Source organism: Symphalangus syndactylus, chromosome 22, assembly GCF_028878055.3.
Source record: "Symphalangus syndactylus isolate Jambi chromosome 22, NHGRI_mSymSyn1-v2.1_pri, whole genome shotgun sequence".
Classification (NCBI taxonomy): domain Eukaryota; kingdom Metazoa; phylum Chordata; class Mammalia; order Primates; family Hylobatidae; genus Symphalangus; species Symphalangus syndactylus.
The window spans coordinates 30,850,180-30,872,605 of NC_072444.2; the positions used below are offsets into that span (position 1 = coordinate 30,850,180).

The 22,426-nt window shown below is 55.1% G+C and overlaps 1 protein-coding gene across 10 annotated transcripts in view; it reads right to left on the reverse strand.

Annotated features, from left to right (window-relative positions):
- KCNAB2 (potassium voltage-gated channel subfamily A regulatory beta subunit 2) overlaps positions 1-22,426 on the reverse strand; it is a 108,340-nt gene that overhangs the window by 46,620 nt on the left and 39,294 nt on the right. For 5 of the 10 annotated variants that reach the window (XM_055262381.2, XM_055262379.2, XM_063631988.1 and 2 more), the window contains exons 2-3: positions 14,529-14,657; positions 13,301-13,342 (exon numbers count right to left, since the gene is read on the reverse strand). In XM_055262381.2, coding sequence (XP_055118356.1) covers positions 13,301-13,342; positions 14,529-14,605 — 119 coding nt within the window. In that variant the 5' untranslated portion in view covers positions 14,606-14,657. Of the gene's footprint in view, positions 1-3,387; positions 3,621-13,300; positions 13,343-14,528; positions 14,658-19,992; positions 20,142-22,426 lie in introns of those variants that run through there. The other 5 variants (XM_055262383.2, XM_063631989.1, XM_063631986.1 and 2 more) reach the window with 3 other exon arrangements.

The window sequence follows — 22,426 nt, forward strand, 5'->3', positions numbered from 1 at the left end:
GTGTAACTTTGTAACTTCACTTCAGCCTCTGATTGGTCACTTTCTGCAACCAATCAGAATGATCACACGCCACTACTTCATTTACATAAGGTGTACCCCAAGTAACCAATGGGAAACCTCTAGAAGGTATTTAAACCCCAGAAAATTCTGTATCCAGGTTCTTGAGCCACATGCCCACTCCCATCCTGTGGAGTGTACTTTTGTTCCATCTTGGCTCACTGCAACCTCTGCCTCCCAGGTTCAAGTGATTTTCCTGCCTCAGCCACCCGAATAGCTGGGACTACAGGTGTGGGCCACCATGCCTGGTTAATTTTTGTATTTTTAGTAGAGACAGGGTTTTGCCATGTTGCCCAGGCTGCTCTCGAACTCCTGGCCTCATGTAATTCACCCGCCTTGGCCTCCCAAACTGTTGGGATTACAGGCGTGAGCCACTGCACCCGGCTGCTTTTGTTGCTTCATTCTTTCCTTGCTTTGTATGTGCATTTTGTCCAATTCTTTGTTCAAGATGCCAGGAACCTGGCTGGACACCCTCCACTGGTAACACCGAGACTCCTCGGAGTTCCTTGGGTTGTGGACCCATCACTCCACTCTCTATCACCACATGGCCTTCTTATAAGGACACCAGTCATAGGAATTAGGGTCCATTCTAGTCTTGTATGGCCCCATTGCCCCATCTTAACTATATCTGCAATGACCCTATTTCCAAATAATGTCACATTTTTTTTCTTCTTTTTTTTTTTTTTAAGACAGGGTCTCACTCTGCCGCCCAGGCTGGAGTGCAGTGGCACAAACAGGGCTCACTGCAACGTTGAAGTCCTGGGTTCAAGTGATCCTCCCGCATCAGACGCCTGTGTAGCTGGGACCACAGGCATGTGTCACCATGCCTGGCTAATTTTTTGATTGTTTTTAGAGATGGGTTTTTGCCATGTTACCCAGGCTGCCTCCTAGAGTGCTGAGATTAGAGGCGTGAGCCACCACACCCAGCCTAATGTCATGTTCTGAGGTTTAGGATGAATGTGATTTTGGGGGGTCTTGATTTAACCCACTAAACTCTCCTCCATCACAAATCCTGTCCACATAGGAGGGAGCTGAGGTTTCCCCCAGGTTTGGAGGATGGGGTCTGGCCCCTCCTGCGTCATCGCCTTGTGTCCTCAACCTTCCTCCCTCCAGCCTAGCCGCCTGGGCCTTCTTTTCTCTCCTCCAACCGAGAGAGGCATCCATTCCAGACCCCTCTCCTCTTGAGCTGGAATGTTCTCCACATCTTCAGACGATCCCTCTCTCAGAGGGTTCCCCTTTGGCCTCCCTGGTCTCTCTTTATTGCATTGTCCTGCTTTGCTGCCTCGGCCAGTGGCCGCTGTTGGAATTTGTCTCCGTGCAAGCTTGCTGCTTCTCTGCCCCCCACACTCCCAGGCCGTGGCTGCCATGAGGGTGGGGACCTGGTTGATCTTGTTCATGCAGCAGCTCCAGGATCTGGCTTAGCGCCTGGTGCCAAGCAGACTCTCAGTAAACATTTACTGAATAAACAAAAGGAATCAATGACCAGCCCCTCATGAATGCCCAGCGTCTCCTTGAGAAATTTCCAGCAGAACAAGGAGGTCAGCTGTGGCCAAACTAGCAGACCCTTTGTCCTTCCTTGACAGCTGGATTTAGGATACAAAGCCTGAAAAACACTGCCACCTAATGGACTCACAGGAGAAGTGTTTTGTTTCTTTAAATTACAACCACATATTCAAACAATGGGCTGAAGTACCAAACACGCCGTCCACAGGAGAAAACGTTAAAGAAGCAGTCCTGGCCTGCACTCCACTCTGCAGAGAGCATGCAGATGATCCCTAGGGTCTGTCTCAGACGGAAGCCAGAGATTTAGTGTTGCCAGATAAAACACAGGACGCCCAGTGAAATCTGAAGTTCAGATAAACAATGAGGAACTTTTTAGTATAAGTATGTCCCAAATATTTAATGGAACATATTTATGCTAAAAAGTTACTCATTTATCTGAACTTCAAATTTAACTGGCAACTATACAAGGACTGGGTGGGGAGGGTCCTCTTTGGCTGACTGGCTCTCACAAGGGCATGTTCCTGAGAGGCACAGAAGATAAAGCTGTCAATTTGCAATTGACAGGGATTTACACCCGCCAGAGAACGGTGGCTAACAGAGCGCTGTCCGAGGTGCTGAATTCAAAGACAAGAGCACTAAAAACAATGTCCTTTGGAGGTTGCAAGAAAATTCAGACCTACGTGCCTATCATTTAGAGCAGGGATCTCCAACACCCAGAAACACATTTTTCCCCACGGAGAAACACCCCCACACATTTTTACCCCATGGGGAATTTACCAAACTTTTTTTTTTTGCGCAACGGAGTCTCGCTCTGTCACCCAGCCTGGAGTGCAGTGGTGAGATCTCGGCTCACTGCAACCTTCACCTCCCGGGTTCAAGCGATCCTCCTGACTCAGCCTCCCCAGTAGCTGGGACTACAGGTGCACACCACCATGCCCAGCTCATTTTTGTATTTTTAGTAGAGATGGGGTTTCACCATGTTGGCCAGGCTGGTCTCAAACTCCTGACCTCAAGTGATCCGCCTGCCTGGGCCTCCCAAAGTGCTTGGATTACAGGTGTGAGCCACTGCGCCCGGCCCAAAATTCTTAATAGGACTTATCTTTTGATAGGATAGGACTATGGCACTTTCACTTTCTTTGTGTTTTTTTTGAGACAGCGTCTCACTTTTTACTTTGTTGCTCAGGCTGTAGTGCAGTGGTGCGATCACGGCTCACTGCAGCCTCAAACTCTTTGGGCTCAGGTGATCCTCCCACCTCAGCCTCCCAAGTAGCTGGGACTACAGGTGCATGGCACCATGCCTAGCTAATTTCTTTGTATTTTGGGGTAGAGACGGGGTTTTGCCATGTTGCCTAGGTTGGTCTCGGACTTCTGGGCTCAAGCAATCCACCCACCTCGGTCTCCCAAAGTGTTGGGATTACAGGCATGAGCCACCGTGCCTGGCCTCATTTTCTTCTTTTATACATTTTTGTTGTTGTTGTTGAGACGGTGTCTCGCTCTTGTTGCCCAGGCTGGAGTGCAGTGGTATGATCTCAGATCACTGCAACCTCCACCTCCTGAGTTCAAGCGACTCTCCTGCCTCAGTCTCCCGAGTAGCTGGGACTACACGCGTGCCCCACTACGCCTGGCTATTTTTTGTATCTTTAGTAGGTGGTGTTTCACCAGGTTGGCCAGGCTGGTCTTGAGCTCCTGATCTCAGGTGACCCACCCGCCTCCACCTCCCCAAGTGCTGGGATTACAGGTGTGAACCACTGTGCCCAGCCCTTTTATACATTTTTATATGGCTGAAATCAGACTTCCCACCCCACCGCCCCCCTGCCCGGCCCTTACCGATACTTCATGCCTGTGCGCTGGGCGGTGCAGCCGTCCAGGGAAAGGCCGTGCATGCGGAGGAAGCTCTCCATGTTCCTGGCCTGGGCAGCCGCCCGCACCTCCCGCAGCCGCTGCAGTTCCAGCGTGTCCGTCTGGCGGACGGGGTGCAGGGCCCATTCAGAGTGGCACCTGCTGCTCACGCTCCGCAGACTCTCGCTGTACGTCATGGACAGCATGGTGCCGCCCGGCCTGGGAGCCGCCACTGTCCAGACGATGATGAGTTAGACAGTGTGCCAATGCTCTGAGTGCCCCAGGCTGGATGGATGGCCCTGGGGCAGGGGGCAGCTGCAGCGAAACATCCTCTAACTAGTGCCACCACCAGGTCTTGGTGTCTAGGAGGGGACCTGGCCCCTGGATATAAACACCTCTTGGCATGAGATTCTTAGTCCGCAAAGCAGTGCTTGCCAGGAACTCTGGCTAAGCTGCCCTTTTCTGCCCCCTGCATCTGTGAGACAAACACAGGCAAAGCTGCATTCCAGGCAGGACAGCTGTACCCCAAGTGTCCAAATGAAAACGGGAGCACAGACAGCATGCAGAGCCTGAGCCCCCCAAATGCTGAAGACCAGGGTTGCTCTTCTGTGATGACTGCGGTACTATATCACGGTGCTCTCTTGAGGTGGTTCCCAGGGTAAAACTGGGTCAAAAGCTGTCCCTGGGAAAGCAGCGCAGGGCATACCTGTTGCTGAAGTAAACGCTTCTGTAATTATGCCAGGGAGGCACCTCACCCCTGCATGCCAGGTGGCCCCAACCCGGGAAGGTCTTATTGCTCCCAGCCTTGTAAAGGGAAATGCTATCTATACAACACATTCTCTGCTTGTGGAAAGCATCTTTGCACCACAGAGATCTTTGGGCTTCATGCTTTTTGCAAAAGAAAAACCGAGCAGAATGCATTTAAGCAGGTTGCGGAGGAGAGTGGCCTGGGGAAATAGGCTTAGTTGAGACAGGGGAGTTTCAAAGTTTCTATGTGAAGAACCATTGAAAAATAGTCAGCTGAAATGATGAACGCACATTCGTGGAAACTAAAAGCAATGTAAATGTCCATCAGTAGGGAAACTGGTTACCTAAGTGACAGTCTGTCCACACAGTAGGAATCTGTGCTGCTGTCAAGAATGAGGCGTCTCAACACAGACTGATGTGCAGTGAGCCCTGAGAGATGGTGGACAATTAAAAGGCCAAGGGAGAAAGCGTGTGTCCAGAACGCAACCACTGGTGTTAATTCACGTGCACAACAGTGAGTGGACCAGTGAGGGCAGCCTCGGGGCTGAGCCCTCACCCTGCAGAGTCTGTGACAGGGCAATGAGGACATGGAGGCAGGCTCAACACGAAGGAGGTCCCCAGTCCAGTGACCCTCACCCCACCTGACCGCAGGCTCGGCTACGGCCCAGGTGGCCTGCACCGCAGCCCTGCGTCATCGCCAGAGAGAGAAGGCGCAGAGGGGAAGTCACCATTTCAGCTGGGTCAGCTGCACAGTGGGATCCTGGAACCTGGCCTGGGAGCTGGAAAGGAACCAGCACTGTCCCCACCTTCTGCCCCAAGAGAGGAAAAGTTCGATTATCCCTGGGAAGGAGCTGGGAGGGCTATCCTGGGAGCTGGGGCAGCTACAGAGGCTTTAGCACGGTCCTTGAAGGGGGTTGAGATGTCCTGGAGTTGCCCCAGGCCGGGCCTTTCCTGGGGTGAGCTCCAGGGGCCAAAGGAAGGATCCACAAGGGGCAAGAGTTTGAGATGAGCCCCATGTGCCGGGGTCCTTCCAGAATGGGTGACCAGCCTGCTGACCTTTCACTGGTCTGCTTGTATGTGCACCCAGAGACGGGGGCCACCTCCAGGAGCCCCACAGCTGCCGCTTTCATGGGGGTTTCCCTGCAAGTATTCCTCTGTATCTTATTTGCAGGGACCTTCATTCATGTCTGCCCTGTTGTGCCCAGCATGAGGCCTAGCTCAGAGCAGAGCCTACAAATGCCTGTTGCATGAACATGCAATTGAGGTAGGGAAGGTGGGCTCAGAGAAGAGCTAAAGAGAGACCAGTGGGCAAGGAGCCCCTGAGGAGCCCCTACAGGGAGCTGGGTAGCAGTGTCTACACAGGCCTTGGCCCCACCACCCTGGTCAGGGCTGGATGGCCCCCTCCCTAAAGGTGAGCAAACAGTTGTCCTTGGAGAGCCTGCCGTGCTAGTCACTCACAGCCTGCACCTCTGTCTGATGGGCATGGCTCCCGGCGGGGGGGCCTGCATTTCCCATCCTACCCTCTGTCCCACACAAACCACACCATGAGCCTCTTTCCTGCTGCGATCTGTCTCCATGGCGCTCGCCATCATCCACCTTGCAGATTCCTTTCTAGCTGTCCTGTGTGCTGAATTCACTCCCCTGAAGGTTGGGTCCAGGAGGGCAGGGACCCTTCTGCCTCCTGCCACTGCCACCTGTTCAGTGCCCATGGGAGTGCCCCTCGTGCACAGAGGAGGGGATCAGATACTTGTAGAACAGCAACCAAGGCCCAGGCTCCAAAAGTCCAACCAGGACTATACCTGGGCATTTCCCTGCAGTGCCGGGACAGCAGCTGGCGGGGGCGTGACTGGCTTCCTGCCTCCGGTCCAGTGGCTCTTTGCAGGTCGCCCTCTCTTGCTGGGGGGCTCCCATGCCAGGAGTTGCATTCACCACTGCTCATTTCTATGCTGGGAGGGGTGGTGGCTGCTGGACCTCTGGACGCTAAAGCAGGCAGGTGCCCTGGCATGGAAAGCCGTCTGCCTTCCAGGAGAATTGCTCTGGAGGGCAGAGAGACCCGGACTCCAGGAGAGGTTCATCTTAGGAAATGAGGCCCTTGGCACCCACAGACAGCAGCACCAGCTTCCCCTCCTGCCTACTGGCCGGCCACTCCCTTCCCTCCATGCACGCGGCAGGCAGCTGCTTCTGAGGTGGTCATGTGGCCGGCTACCAGCCCGGTGTGGGGCAAATGGGGGCCAACCCTCGCTTCCCTGAGGTCTGTGTTTAGAAAGAAGGCCAGCTGGGCAGGCTGCAGCTGCAGGGCTCTTTCTGAAAGGCAGGACCAGCCTCAGACGTGCAAGTTCCCTGCCTGGCCCGACCAGGCTGAGATCAATAGCCATTAGCTTTCAAGACATTACTCACAAAAAGCAATCTGGGTCTGGTTTGGCTCTGGAAATACAGCCAAGGCCCCGGGGCGGGAGGACAGGGTGGCTGAGTGCCCAGCTTCTGGACAGGGGCAGCTCTGCTTGTCACCTGCTCATGGTGTGACTCAGGCAGGCACCTTGACAGCTCCCAGTCTCAGCTTCCACATCTGTGAGGTAGGCTGGGCAGAGGCCTGTTGTACCAGGCTGCTGTGGGCTGTGTGAGATGAGGCTTTGGACAACTGGGTGGGAGTTGGTGACGCAGCCGGGAGTGAGTCTGTTGGGGGGCATGGGATAAGACACCAATTATAATAAATGCCGTGGAGAGAAAAATCCACCACCAGGGGCCAGCAGGCAGGGCAGGAGGAACTTGTGACCACAGGTTTGAGTGAGAGGAGTGAGCCACACAGACACCACATCTCCCTAGAAAATGCTTAAGGGAAGAGAACACAGATGTGAATAATCGCCCCCTTCCCAACAAGATGGTGGAGGGCCGAGTTTGGGGATGTGGGTGGGAGAAGGGAGAGAGGGCAGGAAAGAATGGGTTTTGTGGCCAGGATTTAGAGGGCGTCCCTCTCTGTGGGGGCCCACTTGCAATCTTTCCTTAGAGCTCATCTCGCAGCCCTGGGAGCAGGCCTGCAGGTGGGGGCCCTGCGGCATGGAGGGAGCCCAGAGCCTCTTGCTGCGGGCTTGTCCCCATGGTGCCAGGGCAGGGCTTGGGCCAGGGAACTTGTGGGCACAGAAATGGCAGCCTTTGGCATGGGGTGGAGGGGTGAGGAGCAGGGCTGGTGCCATGAAGAGTCCACGGCTGCTGCACTCCCCTGAAGGTTGGGTCTAGGAGGGCAAGGACCCTTCTGCCTGCTGCCACTGCCCCCTGCCCAGTGCCCACAGGAGTGTCCCGTGTACAGAGGAGGGGCTCAGATACTTGTAGAACAGTAACCAAGGCCCAGGCTCCAAAAGGCCAACCAGGGCTATACCTGGGCATTTCCTGGCAGTGCCAGGCAGCTGTTGGTGGGGGTGGGGCTGGCTTCCTACCTCAGGCCCAGCGGCTCTTTGCGGGTCGCCCTCTCTTGTGTGGGGGGGACTCCCATGACGGGACTTGCATTCTTCTGCACAGTGGGGCCTCCCTGTGGTCCTGAAGGGTCATGACTCTGGGAGGGCTGCCCCGGGGGAAGAAGGATAGGTGCAGGCAGAAGGCAAAGGGGCTCTGCCCATTACCAGCGGTGCCTGGGCACAGAGGACACCTCTGGACTCCCTCACACTGGGGCTCTATTTGGGGCTTTTGCTGAAGGAGACTCTAGCAGCGTCAGGTCCTTGGACGAAGGGGTCCCTGGTAAGACACTGCAGGGAGGAGGGAGCGGCCCCACTGCCGGGCTCCTGCCTCAGGGTCCCCACTTCTCCTGTGCTCAAGATCACAGTGACCCCTGACTTCTGATTCAAAATATCCCAGATCCCAGCCACTTTCCAGAGTGAGGGTCTCTGAGCCCTGACACTCCCTCACCACCCTGGTACCAAGAAAAATGAGCCCCTCCTCAATAGCCATTGCTAATTACGTGGAACCTACAAGTTCTTTCCTGGGCTGGGCCTGCCTTGTGCAAATCTATTCTTGTAGATCAGGGGCCCAGGGGAATTCACGTGAATTAACACCGTGACATGGAAAAATGCAAGGAAGATGTTAACCTCATTAAGTCAGTAGGAATCACTACCTCCCCCCCAGACTCCTCTACCTGGAATTTCTGAATTGTTCTGTTTACTGACAGCCAACAAAGCATACATCCTGAGATGGAGAAGGAACCCTAAGCGTCTCTTCTGAATGGTGACACCTGTCCAGAGAGCAGAGAGCCCAGCCAAAGTTCTCCAAAGCGAAAACGGAAGGGGAGCTGCTACCATTCCAGGGCGCGGCTCTACAACGCACGGCATTGCTTCAGTGCAAACACAACGATTTTCGCTCAAGGACAATCAGCAAACCGAGGCCCAAACAAGCAGCCCCTGGCTCCCTCGGCATGTGCTTCCTGCACAGACATTTCAGACAAGACCAAACCTCCCTGACAGCGCTCTGGGCAAAACTGGAAAATGCTGAATCTTAATCAACGGTGAACACAGCGAGGTAAGAGCTAGACGCCCGTCTCCAGCAGATGGGAAAACAGTCAGCCTTGGGCAGGTCTGGGCTGTGAGCAGGCTCAAGCGAGAGGTGCTGCCTGGCTGAAACCTGCCGCCCACCACCCCATCCATCACAGTCATTCCAAGTTTACCTCAGGCTGGCTCTTTTTTGAGGTCTGCTGCTTTGCAAAAATGCAGAGGGTCTAATTCCAGATCAGACAAAACCACCCCAAAATCTCGTCTCCTCTGTTATTTTCATTCCCGCGGATGCGTGCCCCCAAGCGGCATCTCCCCTAGGAAGGTAGCGGCTGCATCCAGTCCTGCGGCTGAAGGGAGGACTCACCTGCCTTCGTGGGGGCGTCTGATCGTTAAAAAGGCCACAGTCTAGTTTATTAGGGATCACCAGATGCTCTAAGGATCTGGCACAGCGGCTTTTTCATTAGGGAGTGTCACTGCAGGACGTCAGAAGCAATTGGTGAATGAGATGAGTCCCACCAGAGTCAAGTTTTGAGGCAGCGAGTCCATTAGTTCTATTAGGGCGTTTTCATCTCAGCGAAAGAGGCTGAATTATTCACGAGTGCCTCTTCCCCTAAAAGCTCAGGAAGTGCAGTTCCATGCTGCAACCTGGCAAGGCCGACTCCTGGTACGTGGGGTTGGGGTGCAGCCCAAGGTTGGGGGGTCCTGCCCGTCCCTCAGGCCTACCCTTGCTGCCTCCACCATCTCCGCGTGCCAGAAACACAAACCCTTGGACCCACAGGCCGAAAGGGGCAGGCCTTGCTCTTTGGTATCTGAGTGCGGGACACAGAGCCTGTGGCTTCTGCATCCCACTCAACTCTTAACTGTATCTGCAGTAGGGGAGCCGGGGGCCCCGTGGTATGGGGGTCTGGAGAGGCCTCTGCTCAGCACACACGGATGCTCTTCCTCTCCTCTGGGGACGCACCCCAGATGGGCATATCTGATACTGCCAGTACCTATAAATGGCAGGAAGGCCCCAGAACCTGCTACTTGGACTCCACACTGCCACTCGCTCGAGGCAGGGACACAGGAGCCCTTCTCCACAGCACATGTCCTGACCTGGGGTTTGGGAAATGCTTTGAGACTACGCCAACCAAGGCTGAGCTCTGGGATGAGGCTAAGTGCTGAGCCCCAACCCCAGGGTCATGACCCCCAGGGTCACTGCGTGTCACAGGATGCAGGCAAAGTCCTAGCATGACATCATCTTCCGGCTGAGAAAGCGCGCCGGCGAATGTGGGATTTTGAATGGAGGTGGAACCGTCCCCCCATGTTGAATGAGCAAACAGTGGTAGCTGCCATAGGGGAAGGTGGGGGACAGGAAATCAGTGCCCCAGTTGCAGTGTGGAAGGTAAATGAAGTGGGAGGCTGGGAGAGCACGTAGAGTCCGGAGGTGTCTGGCTGCGGGTGACTAGCTGGGAAGGCCTTGGCAATTGAAACGGTTTGTCCCCAAAGGCCCAAGCCCACTCTGTCAGTTCCCCACATGTTGCCCTGGTCGGGGGGGCCTGCGCCTCACTACTGGATGGTGGCTGCAGCCTAACATGCTCCGAATGAGGCCCTCTCCTTCCCTGGGTCCACTGCTCCTCTCTGTCCCTTTCTGTCTCAGCACCTGCCCATCAGTGGCCAAACCCTGTGGACGTGACTTCTGACGTCCTTTTTTCAGGCCCTGCACCCCTTCATTCTCTCTCTGTGCAGTTCCTGGAGCTCAGCCGTCCTGCACCTTTCCTGGGCACTGTCTGGTCTCCTTGCATTAGCCTCTCTCTTCCCTGTCTTACTCCCTGCTACTAGGCTTCCTTCCTAGAGCAGATCTGTGACCCCTGCCCTGCTCAAACACCATAGATGGCTCCCCAGTGCCCTCTGAGTGCATCCACGCCCCGTCGCTAGGCATTCGAGGCCCCCAACCAACATCCACCTCTACAGTCAGTCTCTCTTTATTCTCCATCATGTCCCTGATGGCCCAGGCTGGGTAACTATCACTTCCGGTTCTCTGTGCACACCTCTGAGCTGCGGCTTAGGCCGTTGTATCTACTGGAATATGCTTCCCAGCCTCTGCGTTGAATCCTGCCCAGCCTTCAAGGCCCAGATCCAAGCCCCTGCTGCCTTCTCCATGAAGCCTTCCTGGCTCTCAGCTGGCTGTGGCCCCTCCTTCCTCAGACCCCAAAAGCTCTTTGGGCTTCTCCTATGACGTGCTTTGCCTTCTGGAGATCATCAGAGCTATTTGAGACCTGGGGTACATGGAAGTATTGCTCCCAATCATTCACCCCTCTCTGTACCCATGCCCTTTGCCATGTGACTTTATAGCTCCTCCCACTGGTGGGGGCAATATATTTCCAGCCCCTTGACTTTGGGCTGGTTCATGAGACTTACTTTGGTCAAAAGCACGTGAGCAGAGGTGACAGGGCTCTGATCCCAACCATAGGCCTTAAGAGACCCTGCATGTTTCTGCTTTTCCTCTGGTACTTTTGCCATGGGAAGGACATGCCTGGGATAGGCCCCAGTTAAGCATGGGAAGATGGAGGACACGGGGATCCAACTTGCAGCTTGGACACAAACCCAGCCAAGCCAGCTTAGACGAGCTGCCTGGTCAACCCACAGACACAGGAGCAAGGAAGAGATGCTGATTGCTGTGTGGCACTGAGTTTTGGAGCTGTTTGTTACGAAGCATTTGGTGGACAGCTGATTGGCACAGTGTCCTACGTCGATTCCTTGCTTGGGAGCTGCATGGGGGCAGGGCACATGCCTTGAATGCCCCTGCCCTGTGAGAGGGCCAGGCCTAAGTAACTGAAAGAACCATCCAACAACCATGTTTAGTGGTATGCTTGGTGTGATGAGGGTGCCTTACTAGGAGTGGCCCCCAGCCTGTTAACAATCAAAGACCCTAGCCCTTAGAGATCATCTCCAGAGCCACCACAAGAGATACCCAAGTGACCCCCTGGAGATCCAAGGGATAGGATGGCCAGAGCCTGTGGGTACCGGAATTGGGGCTGAGAGCCTAGAGGGTGAGCTTCAGAGCCTCCCTTGGGGCCGGGAAGGCCACCCGGAAATGAAGGTTCTCATGCACAGGGTTCCTGGGGGGTGGACAACATGTTGAGCCTGTGGGGTTTTGACAGCCGTGAGTGGGCTGGAAGGCTCTCCCTTGGTCACTGGGCGATTTACTTGGCCCCTCCTGGGGGCAGGCCCTTGGAGCTGGCTGGTCTGTACCTGTGGTCAGGCCCTTGGAGCTGGCTGGTCTGTACCTGTGGGCAGGCCTTTTGAGCTGGCAGGTCTGCACCTGGGATTTTCCTGCCTGCCCATTGGACCTCACCCCTTCCCTTCTGAGGACTGAGGCTGCCTCAGGCTCTCTGAGGATGTAGTTCAGGTACATGTTTTGTTTCACTGATGAAATCCCCTGGGATGAACGGCATATGTTTGTTAGGATATGTTATACCATGTGTACATACATCACAATACAAACATTTCATTCAGGGAAAGCATTTGCAAGCCCGAGTTCAGATTTAACTATTTTAACCAAAATCTTATCTACCAAAATTTCAGTAGTATCAAAGAGTTGGCCATGTCTTCAGAGCTCCCTGTAAGGAGCAGGACCTCCCAGGAGGCACTGAAGGCGTGGCATAGATCACTCTGAGCATCTAGGTCCATGGTCCCCATCAGAGGTGCTATGGCTGGCGATGGGGGGCAGGGGAGGGCGCGCGGGGAGAGAAAAGCCACAAAGAAATACATTGCCATCTCCACGCCCACTGCCTGGCGCATTGGCAACCATCCCCAAAGCACTGTCACCAGATGTCCGGGTCTAAATAGAGAGACCCCCCAACCTGACCGCCAAGATGAAGCAATGCATACCAGGGACCTGCTGCCAGAAGCCGTGTCAATTCCCCAAACAGTCCCAAGGCATGGGGAGGCTGCTGCCCGCGGGCTCCAGGCAGCCCTGACATTTTACTTCCTAGGGTTGGAGGCTGCACCAAGAACATGCATCCCCTGCCTTACAGGTGAGGGAGAGGCAGCCCAGAGGGAGGAACGGGTCTCCCTGAGAGCACCCTGCAGGGCCCTAAGCCTGGCATCTTGATGCCACGTCCTGCTGGGGCACAGTCTCTCACCAGGTGCCCGGTTTGTTAATTCATCAACAGAAAAACACATCACAAAGATGTCACTGATCCAAGTCATATCAGTACTGCACACCCCCAAGCAGGCATTAACCTTCAATGAGCCTGAGGAGCTTTGTGAGTTCCAGATCAGTTCAAACCCACAGGCAAAGGGGGAACGGATGGGCTCGCCACGTCTTGTACTCTGATAATGGAAGCAGCACAAGCCGGCGACCACAGGAAGACGTCTCCCTCACTGCCTGATGAGTGAAGCTTTAACGGTAGATGTGGCTGAGAGATTGGCAGTCATCAAAAGCCCATTTGCTCAAATCAAAGCAAACTTCTGGCACACCAACACATACAATTAACCTGACTTCACATTTTCCATCAGGACATTGCACAGTGTCCTGTGGGTAGGCACAGAGGGTGACAAGCAGAGCCTGGGGGTCTCGGGGGCTTTGGCTTCAGAGAAAACACCAGCACACCCTGCTCAGTAAGGGTGCAGTCCTCCCACCCACTCCCTGGGCTTCGGCTCGCTGGGTTTTAGGGAGAATGAAGACTCATTACCTGTAAAACTGGAGCTGTCTTTTGGGACTCCCATACCGAGTACTTCGGACAGCAATGGAGGAAAGAGAAAAAGGAGAAAGGGAGAGAAGAGAGAGAGTCCACAGTTGGCATCAACCCCAGCAGGTGCAGGTCAGAAAGCACCACCAACATCCCGTGCCCCCGGGCCCCCACCGGCCGTCTGCTCAGGGCAGTCTCTGAGGATGTGCAGCCAGTGCCAAATGCTCTGCAGCAGCGCCACCCGGTGGCCACGGGGCAGAGACCCGGAGCCAGTTTCCTGGACACCAAGGGCTCCTTCCACGCCAGGCCCTATTTTCCGTGGTGAACCTCTGGGTGAGGGTTGGTTTGGATTGAACGTGCTTCAGGACTTGCTTTGCAATATGCTTGTGGGCAATGGCTGAAAACCCTCCAACCCAGACGTGCAGAGAGCCCGCATGCTGGCAAACCCGCACCTGCCCGCCTGGCTATTCTTAGGACAGACACTGCCTTTCCCTGTGGCTGTCACAGACACGGGCTCTGGCTCAGGCCCCAGTGATTATCCGGAAAGGTCTGGCTGCCCAAGACCGATGGGCTGCTGGGGTACTGCCTGCGCCTGCGTCTTTCACGGGTTCTATGCTCTGTCCCCAGAGGCTCAGCTCTCACTGAATGCCCTCCACAGCCGGCGCTGCTGTTCAGCGCTGTTTATGGTGCAGACAGAAACACCCAGGGCTGCAAGTGGAAGTGAGTTCCACAAGGAGGGGGTCACCCTATGCCCAGGGAGCATTTGGCTGCCCCCACTCCCTCCGGTGTTGGGAAACCGGCAGACGTGGTTCCCCAAAGGCCTGCAAGGTCGTGATCCTCGCTCGGGAGAAACTGGCAGGGCACAGGGGCCGCGATGTATAAAGTGGGAGGAACAGGATGCCGGGGTTGGCCGTGCACTCACTGTCTGGCCTCTCTGTTAACCTCAAATGAGATATTTCGGAAGGGTCAGGGACAAGAAAGGAGTCTATTCTGGCTCAAACCCCCTGGAAAAGTTTTGGTTTTTCTTTCCCACTTGGGTTTTTAAAGTCCCTGCTCCTTTCTTGGAGAAAACGCTCACCAGCGTGCACCTCGAAACCTCGTGGAAGGCAGAAGCCTGTGGGCCCTGCTTGGGCCCTTCCTCCTCCAGAGGGGAGGAAAGTGGCCTTGGGAACCCCTCCTCGAGAAAGGACTGACCCTCGGAGGGGACCTGGGTGAGGGGGCAGGGGGTCACCTGTAGATCATCCCGGGGGAGCCCGTCTGCCGCAGGGAGAGCCGAGCCGGGGAGCCCGTCGTTGATTCTGGATACATGGAGCCAGCCTCACTTGTCCAGACCTGCTCGATTTTTTACAGTGGGAAAATTCTGGAAGGAAAGCAGAATAAGGGAGGGGAAGAGGGTGGTGGTTAAAAAAGATCAACCAGGTTTGGCTGGGAGACTCTGGGATCACAAAGGCCGAGGAGGCTGTCTGGGTTCGGGGCATCGGGGAGCCCCTCAGCAGAGAGATAGACAGACAGACAGACAGATGGCAGGCAGGCAGGTCTATGGGCTCAGGAGGGTCTGGAGAGCAGGTGACAACTGTGAGAAGGGTTTCCACACTCCATCACTCCACACTCCCACGCTACATGTCATGGAGGTCCTTCCACACCACCCCAACTGTTGTTCTGAAACCGTAGGTGTGGTTTCTGCTGCCCACATGGTGCAGAGGAGACCGCCCAGGGGGCATCTGTGTACCTTCTAAGCTCCTGACTGCACTGCTGTCCCCCAGGGTCATCGTTGACACTGTCCCTTGCCCTGACTCCAGCCCAGTGCAGCTTCCTGGTGCTGCCATTGAGCTCCTAAGTCAGGCAGCTTCTAAGATGCCACTGATGTCCCCAGCTCCTGGGATTCCTGCCCTTGGGCAGCCCCTGCCCTGGAGTGTGGGCTGGACCTAGCAAGTCGCTTCTAACCAGCAGAACATGGCAAAGGTAATGGCAAGAATGTCACTTCTGTCTTGCTATAGACTGTCCCTCCTGGCTCTGATGAAGCAAGCTGTGGTGTTGGAGAGGCAGGAACTGAGGGCAGCCTCGGGCCGACAGCTGGCGAGAAGCTGAGCCCTCAGCCCAACAGCCCAAAGAAAGGAGTCCTTCAAATGAACAAGGGAGCCTGGAAGGCTACCTACCAGGACTTGCTTTGCAATATGCAAACCTACCAGAGGTTTCCAAGGTGAGCCCAGTCCTGGCAAGCACCTCAACTGCAGCTCAGGGGTCCCAAAACAGCAAACCCAGCCCTGCCCTGCCCCAACGCCTGACCCACAGGAACCAGGAGATCCCACTCTGGGCGGTTTGAAGCTGCAGGGTTTGTGATAAGCTGTTACAGCAGCATTGATAATGAGTACGGCTGTCAACATCCAGCCGTCCACCCATCTCTCTGGCTGCCACCCTTGGGCTAAGCCACTGCTGTCTTTCACCTGAACCCCTGGGTCTCCTCCCAGTGGCTCCCCCCACCGCCTCCTGAACCCTCTCAGCCCTGAACACCTTCCTCCACCTGGCTGGCTGCTGGTTGGGGGCTTCTATTTCCAAAGTGAATCTGGTCCCATGCTCTTTCCTCCCACTCCCAGGCACTGCCCCCAAGGCCGCTGTGCTCTGCCGCCTGGCCCTCGGCCCAGGCCCCTGGCCTTCCCAGCAGGCTGAGTTCATGCTGTCTGTGGACGCTTGCACTTGCGGCTCCACTCCTTCTACTGGCTGCGCCCTTGCTGCAGTGCTTCTCAGCGCCATGAGCCCTGACTGTGGGGCTCAGGAGTCCCTGCTGCTCCCCAGCCGACACCATGCCCTTGCTGCCTGCACAAGGGTCTGTGGTACCCCAGTTCCCTCTCTGTGGGGGTGCGTTCCAGGAGGGCAGTGGTTCTGTGAGTCTCACTCGCTGCCGCACCCCCATGCCTGAAACAGGGCTTGGCTTCTGGAAGGACAAAGGACCCTGATCCAAAATCACGTGTTCCCACACCCACGGGCAAAGGGATGGTCTGGGCTCAAAACACAGCCCCGCCCATGAAATTGGTGGGAAACCTGACACTTAGCCAAGTGGCTGATTGGCTTTGTTCTTCCCACTCTTTTTCCCCAGAACAGTGACCTCCCGTCACCGGGAAGCTGGCTTCCTTGGAAGAAATCAAAGTAAGAGAGAGGATTCACAAACAACCTCTGTCCCTGGGGTCGAAGCAGCGTAGGTCTAGGTCCCCCTAATAACGGAGGTCTCCTCTGAGTGAGTGATGTGAGCACATGTGCAGACCTGCTAGTAAAATGGGACCAGCCTGGAATACCAGCATTTTGGGAGGCCGAGGCAGGAGGATCGCTTGAGCACAGGAGTTTGAGACCAGCCTGGGCAACACAGAGACATTTGTTTTGTGGAGACCCAGTCTCTACAAAAAAATTAAAAAATAAAAAATTAGCTGGGCGTGGTGGTGCATGTCTGTAATCCCAGCTACTCAGGAGGCTGAGGTGGGAGGATCGCTTGAGCCTGGGAGGTCGAGGCTGCAGTGAGCGATGATTATGCCACTGCACTCCAGCCTGGGCGATGCAGCAAGATCCTGTTTCAAGTAAACCAAAACGAAAACCAAAAACAAGGACAGAAGATGCAGAGAAGATCTAGCACCACGCTAACCTCAGAGGAAGTGGCGGGGCTTGGTGACGATGCCCTGGAGTTTTATTCTTAAAGACCCTCATGGCCGGGCGTGTGGCTCACGCCTGTAATCCCAGCACTTTGGGAGGCCGAGGCGGGCGGATCATGAGGTCAGGAGATCGAGACCATCCTGGCTAACAGGAAACTCCGTCTCTACTAAAAAATACAAAAAAAATTAGTGGGGCGTGATGGCGGGCACCTGTAGTCCCAGCTACAGGCGTGAACCCGGGAGAATGGCGTGAACCCAGGAGACGGAGCTTGTAGTGAGCCGAGTTTGCGCCACTGCACTCCAGCCTGGGTGACAGAGCGAGACCCCGCCTCAAAAAAAAAAAAAAAGACCCTCATTCAGGCCAGGCATGGTGGATCATGCCCGTAATCCCTGAACTTTGGAAGGCCAAGATTCAATCACCCCATACCTGGCTTTCGGGTGATTGAATCCCTGCAGCACTGGGGGGCTGGAGGGGCCCCAAGGGCAGCCTCTCTTTGAGCCCATTAGCAGCTCACGCATTTTGCTCTTAGATGACTCAGAGGCAGGAAATCAAATCATCTCACTAAAGTCGTTAAAAAACTGTCATTAAACTCCTAAAGATGCTGTGCTTTCGATCAGAGGACAGTGCATTTCTTCTTGCACGGAACACTGGCTGAGCCCTGCTGCTGTGGGAGGCTGCCCCTACAAGCAATGGAGTTCCTGCCCCCAGGCTCCCCTGAGTAGCTGAGGGACGTGGACAGGAAACCAGGGCTGCAGAGTGGAGGGTTCTGCTGAGAGCAGAGTCGTCACCACAGCCCTTCCCCAGGGAGCCCCCATGGAGGCTGCATAAGCAAACGTGGCCCACGAGAGGCAGGATGTCCTCGCACAGCCTTGCAGAAGGGGCTGGGGGCTGGGATGCCTGTGCCTTTATCAGGGCGTGTAGCCCACCCCACACCTCACTCTCTCTTGGGTCTAGCTGCTGAGCTAACTTCCAGAATTCCGGAATCACAAACTCAACTTGGGTTGGAAACAGTGCAGGGACTGAGTCACTGGTTCCATGAACATGGGGTGGAGTCCAAGAATCTGCATTTCCCACAAGTCCAGGTAACGCTGATGCTGCAGGCCCAGGGACCATGCTTTGAAGACCCCTGGCCTGGAGGCGAGGTCGAGGGCTAGGAGTCTAAGCAGGCCAGAGCCAGCCTGCTGCCTATTTTTGTAAATAAAGTTTTATTGGAACACCTCCATGCCTGTTTGTTTACGAATCCTCTCAGGCTGCTTCTGAGCTCCAAGGGCAGGGCTGAGGAGCTGTAACAGAGACTGGCTGGCTGGCAAAACCTAAATTATTTACTGTCTGGTCCTTTATAGAAAGAGTCTGTGGGCACCTGCTCTACGCCCTCCTCTCTCCCAGGCTCAGGGGACACCTCGCCACTCCTCCCTTCCTACCCCACCCTCAGCTGCCACTGCTGCTTCCCAGACCCCTGAGAAAACACAAGCAATCAGAAGCCACCTTCCCCACACAGGGACGCGATCTGTGCTCAAAGCCTTCCCTCCTGTGGCTACCCAGTGAACCGGCCCCACAGTGTCCACGGCCACGTGGCCGTCCCCAGCCCCACACCCACTCAAGGGCATCCTAAGCCCATTCCTCCTTCCTCAGGACACACTGCCAGCTGCACCCAATGAGTTATTATTTCTCTCATCTCCAAAGAAAACAAAAAGCACAGTTTCTTTTTTCTTTTTTTTTTTTTTGAGACAGAGTCTCACTCTGTCGCCCAGGCTGGAGTGCAGTGGTGCAATCTCGGCTCACCGCAACCTTCGCCTCCTGGGTTCAAGCGATTCTCACGCCTCAGCCTCCCAAATAGCTGGGATTATAGACGTGCATCACCATGCCTGGCTAACTTTTGTATTTTTAGTAGAGACGGAGTTTCACCATGTTGGCCAGGCTGGTCTCGAACTCCCGGCCTCAAGTGATCCACCCGCCTCGGCCTCCCTAAGTGCTGGGATTACAGACATGAACCACCTCACTTGGCCTAAAAAAGCACAGTTTCTCAGACCCACTTTCTTCTCCACTGTTTCTCGCCTTCCATTCACAAGAAAATTCCTCAAAAAGTTTTCCTTCACTTATCTGCGATTCTTCTTCTTCTCCCGGCTCATAAACCCACTCCAATCAGCCTCTGCCCTCACCACTCCATGAAAACTGCACTTGCCAAGGTTGCGGTGACCTCTTCGTTGCTAGGTCCAGCAGTGCCCATCGTATCGGGGTGACAGAGGTGCTGCCTGCGGCTTCCCCAGCTCCCAGGACTCCACGCTCCCCTCTCATCCCTCCAGCCACTCCTTTTCAGTCTCCTGGGCTTCTTCCTGCTCATCTCTGTCCTCCAGTGGCTGCCCTTGCTCAGGCCTTGAATCTATTCTTTTCCATCCCCACAAAGCCCCTCAGATTTCCATCCATCTCGTGGCTCTGAACCCCGTCCCTATGCTGCAGACCCCACCCCCTCTACCATTCCCCTGAACCCCAGAGCTGTTTATTTCCTGCCTGTGTGGCTCAGCTGTGAGGGTGGGGAACGTGTGCCTCGGATTCCTGGGTCAGACACTGAGCTCCCAACCGCCCTCACCCCCAGCCCAGCTCTTCCCAGGGTGGCCCCAGCTGAGTAAAGAGCTCCCCACCCTCGCAGGTGTCAGTCCCACTCCCAGGAGTCACCCTGATTCCTCCCTTCCTCCTACATCCCGCCTCCCACATCCAATCCATCCCTGGGCGAGGCCCCGTGCCTCTCCCTGTCTCCTCTCCGGCCCAGGCTGCCACCAGCTCTCATGCTGCTCCTCACAGTGTTCCCTGTGCCCACCTCCCCCCTGCTGGCAGACTCTACGCGGCCAGGGTGATCCTCCCAGAACACAAGTCAGATTATGTCATTGCTTCGCTTCAAACCTTCCAATGGCTTCCATTCCATTCAGAGCCAAAGTCCAGTCTCAACAGTGGGTGCACAATCTTTCTAACCACATCCCCCGCCGAGCCCCTCACACACTGGCCCCTGCCACGCTGGCTCCCTGGGGGTCTGTGAACCCAGCAGACAGACTCACTCCCACCTCAGAGCTTCATGCACTCCTCCTCCTCCGGCCCGAATTCAACTTCTGACCACCATGGTCTGCCTGAGCCCGCTCCCACGTTTGCCTCTTTATGCCAAGGTCACCTTCTCATGGAGGTCTTCCCTGGACACCTCCATTACATCGCAGTCCCCGTCTCCATCACACTCCCTGGTCCCTCCCCTGGGCTGTTTCTCCCCAGCGCCTGTCACCTGCTCACACGCCTTCTCCTCCACCTACTCGTCTCGCTTATGCTGTCTGCCCATCAAGATGCCGGCTCCGGGAAAGCAGGGAGTTTTGTCTGCTGGTTCCCAGCTGTGCCTGGCACCTAGTAGCCATGGAACAGATATTTGTTGAGTGAATGAATGAGTGGATGGATGCCTCTGTGACCCAGCCTGCTGAAGGCCGGAGGAGAGAGAGCACTGGAGAGGCAGCCGGGGCTCGCAGTCTGCGTTACTGCAGGTAGCACAGCCCATGGCGCTGGAGACAGGGCTTGCATGTGGAACAAGGGCAGCTTTCTCCGGAGGGTGCAATGCCTGCTGTGTCCAGTGGGGGTGCTCAGGGCAGCTACAGGTGCAGGGACAAGCGGCACCGCTGGCCACTCAGGGAGGTGTCCCTGGGAGGCCACCTGTCCCACTCCCCACCCCTCTGGACTCCGAGAAGTGTTGACCCGAGGTCAGGCTGTATCTGTGCTGGCAGCCAGCTCTCCAGCCTGCAGCCACAGGCGGGAACTGTACACCGTTTGATGACTACTTTACAAGGAACTGCAGGCCATCAACACAGCCTCTGTTTCCTTCCTCCCCAGGGTCCTAGCAGCCCAGTCCACCACCTTTGCCACCTCCCGGGGAGGAGGGGTTGGTGAGATTTCCCCACAACCCCTGCTTTGCATTTCAGGATGCAAGACACACAGGCAGAGCCGACTGGCCCAGAGTCCACCTTGTCAAGCTGCAGACACCACTGTCCAATCAGGAGCGACTGCATCTGCCAAGGAGCCAATCCCTGTGGAGCCGACATCCTAAGGACGATGTCCCTGACACCTCCGGGACTTGGGAGAACAGGCTTCAGAAACCGTTTGCCAACACACCAGACCCAAGAGGGGAGCCTAGCAGCTGAGGGGGCGCAGGGCCCAGGGTCCAAGCAGGGAGCCCACAAGCTAGGTCCCTCCCATGAGCTCCACTTCCACTTGGTCTGCGTGTGACCTGGAACAAATCTTCCGGATTTAGATTTGGAGAAACTGAAGCATGGAGCATTTAGAAAGGCCTGCCCAACTTCTCATGGAGCAAAGAGAGGCAAGATGTGAAAATGCTTGGAGCCCAGGAAGGAATCTGGTCATTAAATCCTAGCTCTTCCCCTTTATGTGGTTGGCTGACAAGGACAGGGGACCCAGGAAGGTCGGTAGGCTCCCTCTATGGGCATTTTCTTTCTTTCTACCAACTTACTACTTTGAAAACTTTCAAACCTCATAAAAGTGGAAATAATTAGAATAGCAATAAATACCCATAAACTCTTCATCCCAATCATACACCAATTGTTTACCTCTTGTCTCACTTGTATGCATTCTCGCTCCTCTCCTCCCCTTTTCCTCTCTCTCCACACACATACGTACACACACGCACATGCATACATGCACAGGCACACACCTACATATGCACAGGCACACACATGCAACACACTCACATGCACAGACATGCACACATGCACACGTACAGGCACACATGCTATGCACACATGCACACACACCCACATGCACACATGCACACACACAGGTACACATGCACACACACCCACATGCATACACATGCACACACACAGGCACACCCACATGCACGCACATGCACACCCACATGCACACATGCTATGCACACATGCACACACACCCACATGCACACATGCGCACACACCCACATGCATACACATGCACATGCACACACACACTTTTCTCTGAACTGTTTGAAAGTGCGTTGCAATCCCCTGAGCTCCACCCCTCAATACCTCAACATTCATCTGAGAATTTTGTCTTAACCACAGCACCAGCATTGTACCTAAGATACTTAGTTCAATATCACCCGATCCTCCATTAGGTGTTCCCAATTATTCCAAAATACCTCCTACAGCTTTACAAAAATCTGGGATCCATTCAAGGCTCACAAATGGCATTAGTTATTTCTCTCTCATCTCTCTCAATCTAGAAGCAACCCCCATATTTTTCATTTTTGTTTTTTATGACACTGAGCTTTTTTGAAAAGTTCAGGTCATCTGTCCTGCAGACAGTCCCTTGGTTTGGATTTGTCTGATTGTGGCTTTGGGATTCAACGTAGCTGAACCTTTTTGGGGAGGTCTTTTCCTTTTCATGCGTCCAGGCAGGGACGAACAAGCGAGTCTGCCCATCGAGGGCAAGACCAGGTCTGGCCATTTGGTTAAGGTGGTGTCTGCCAGG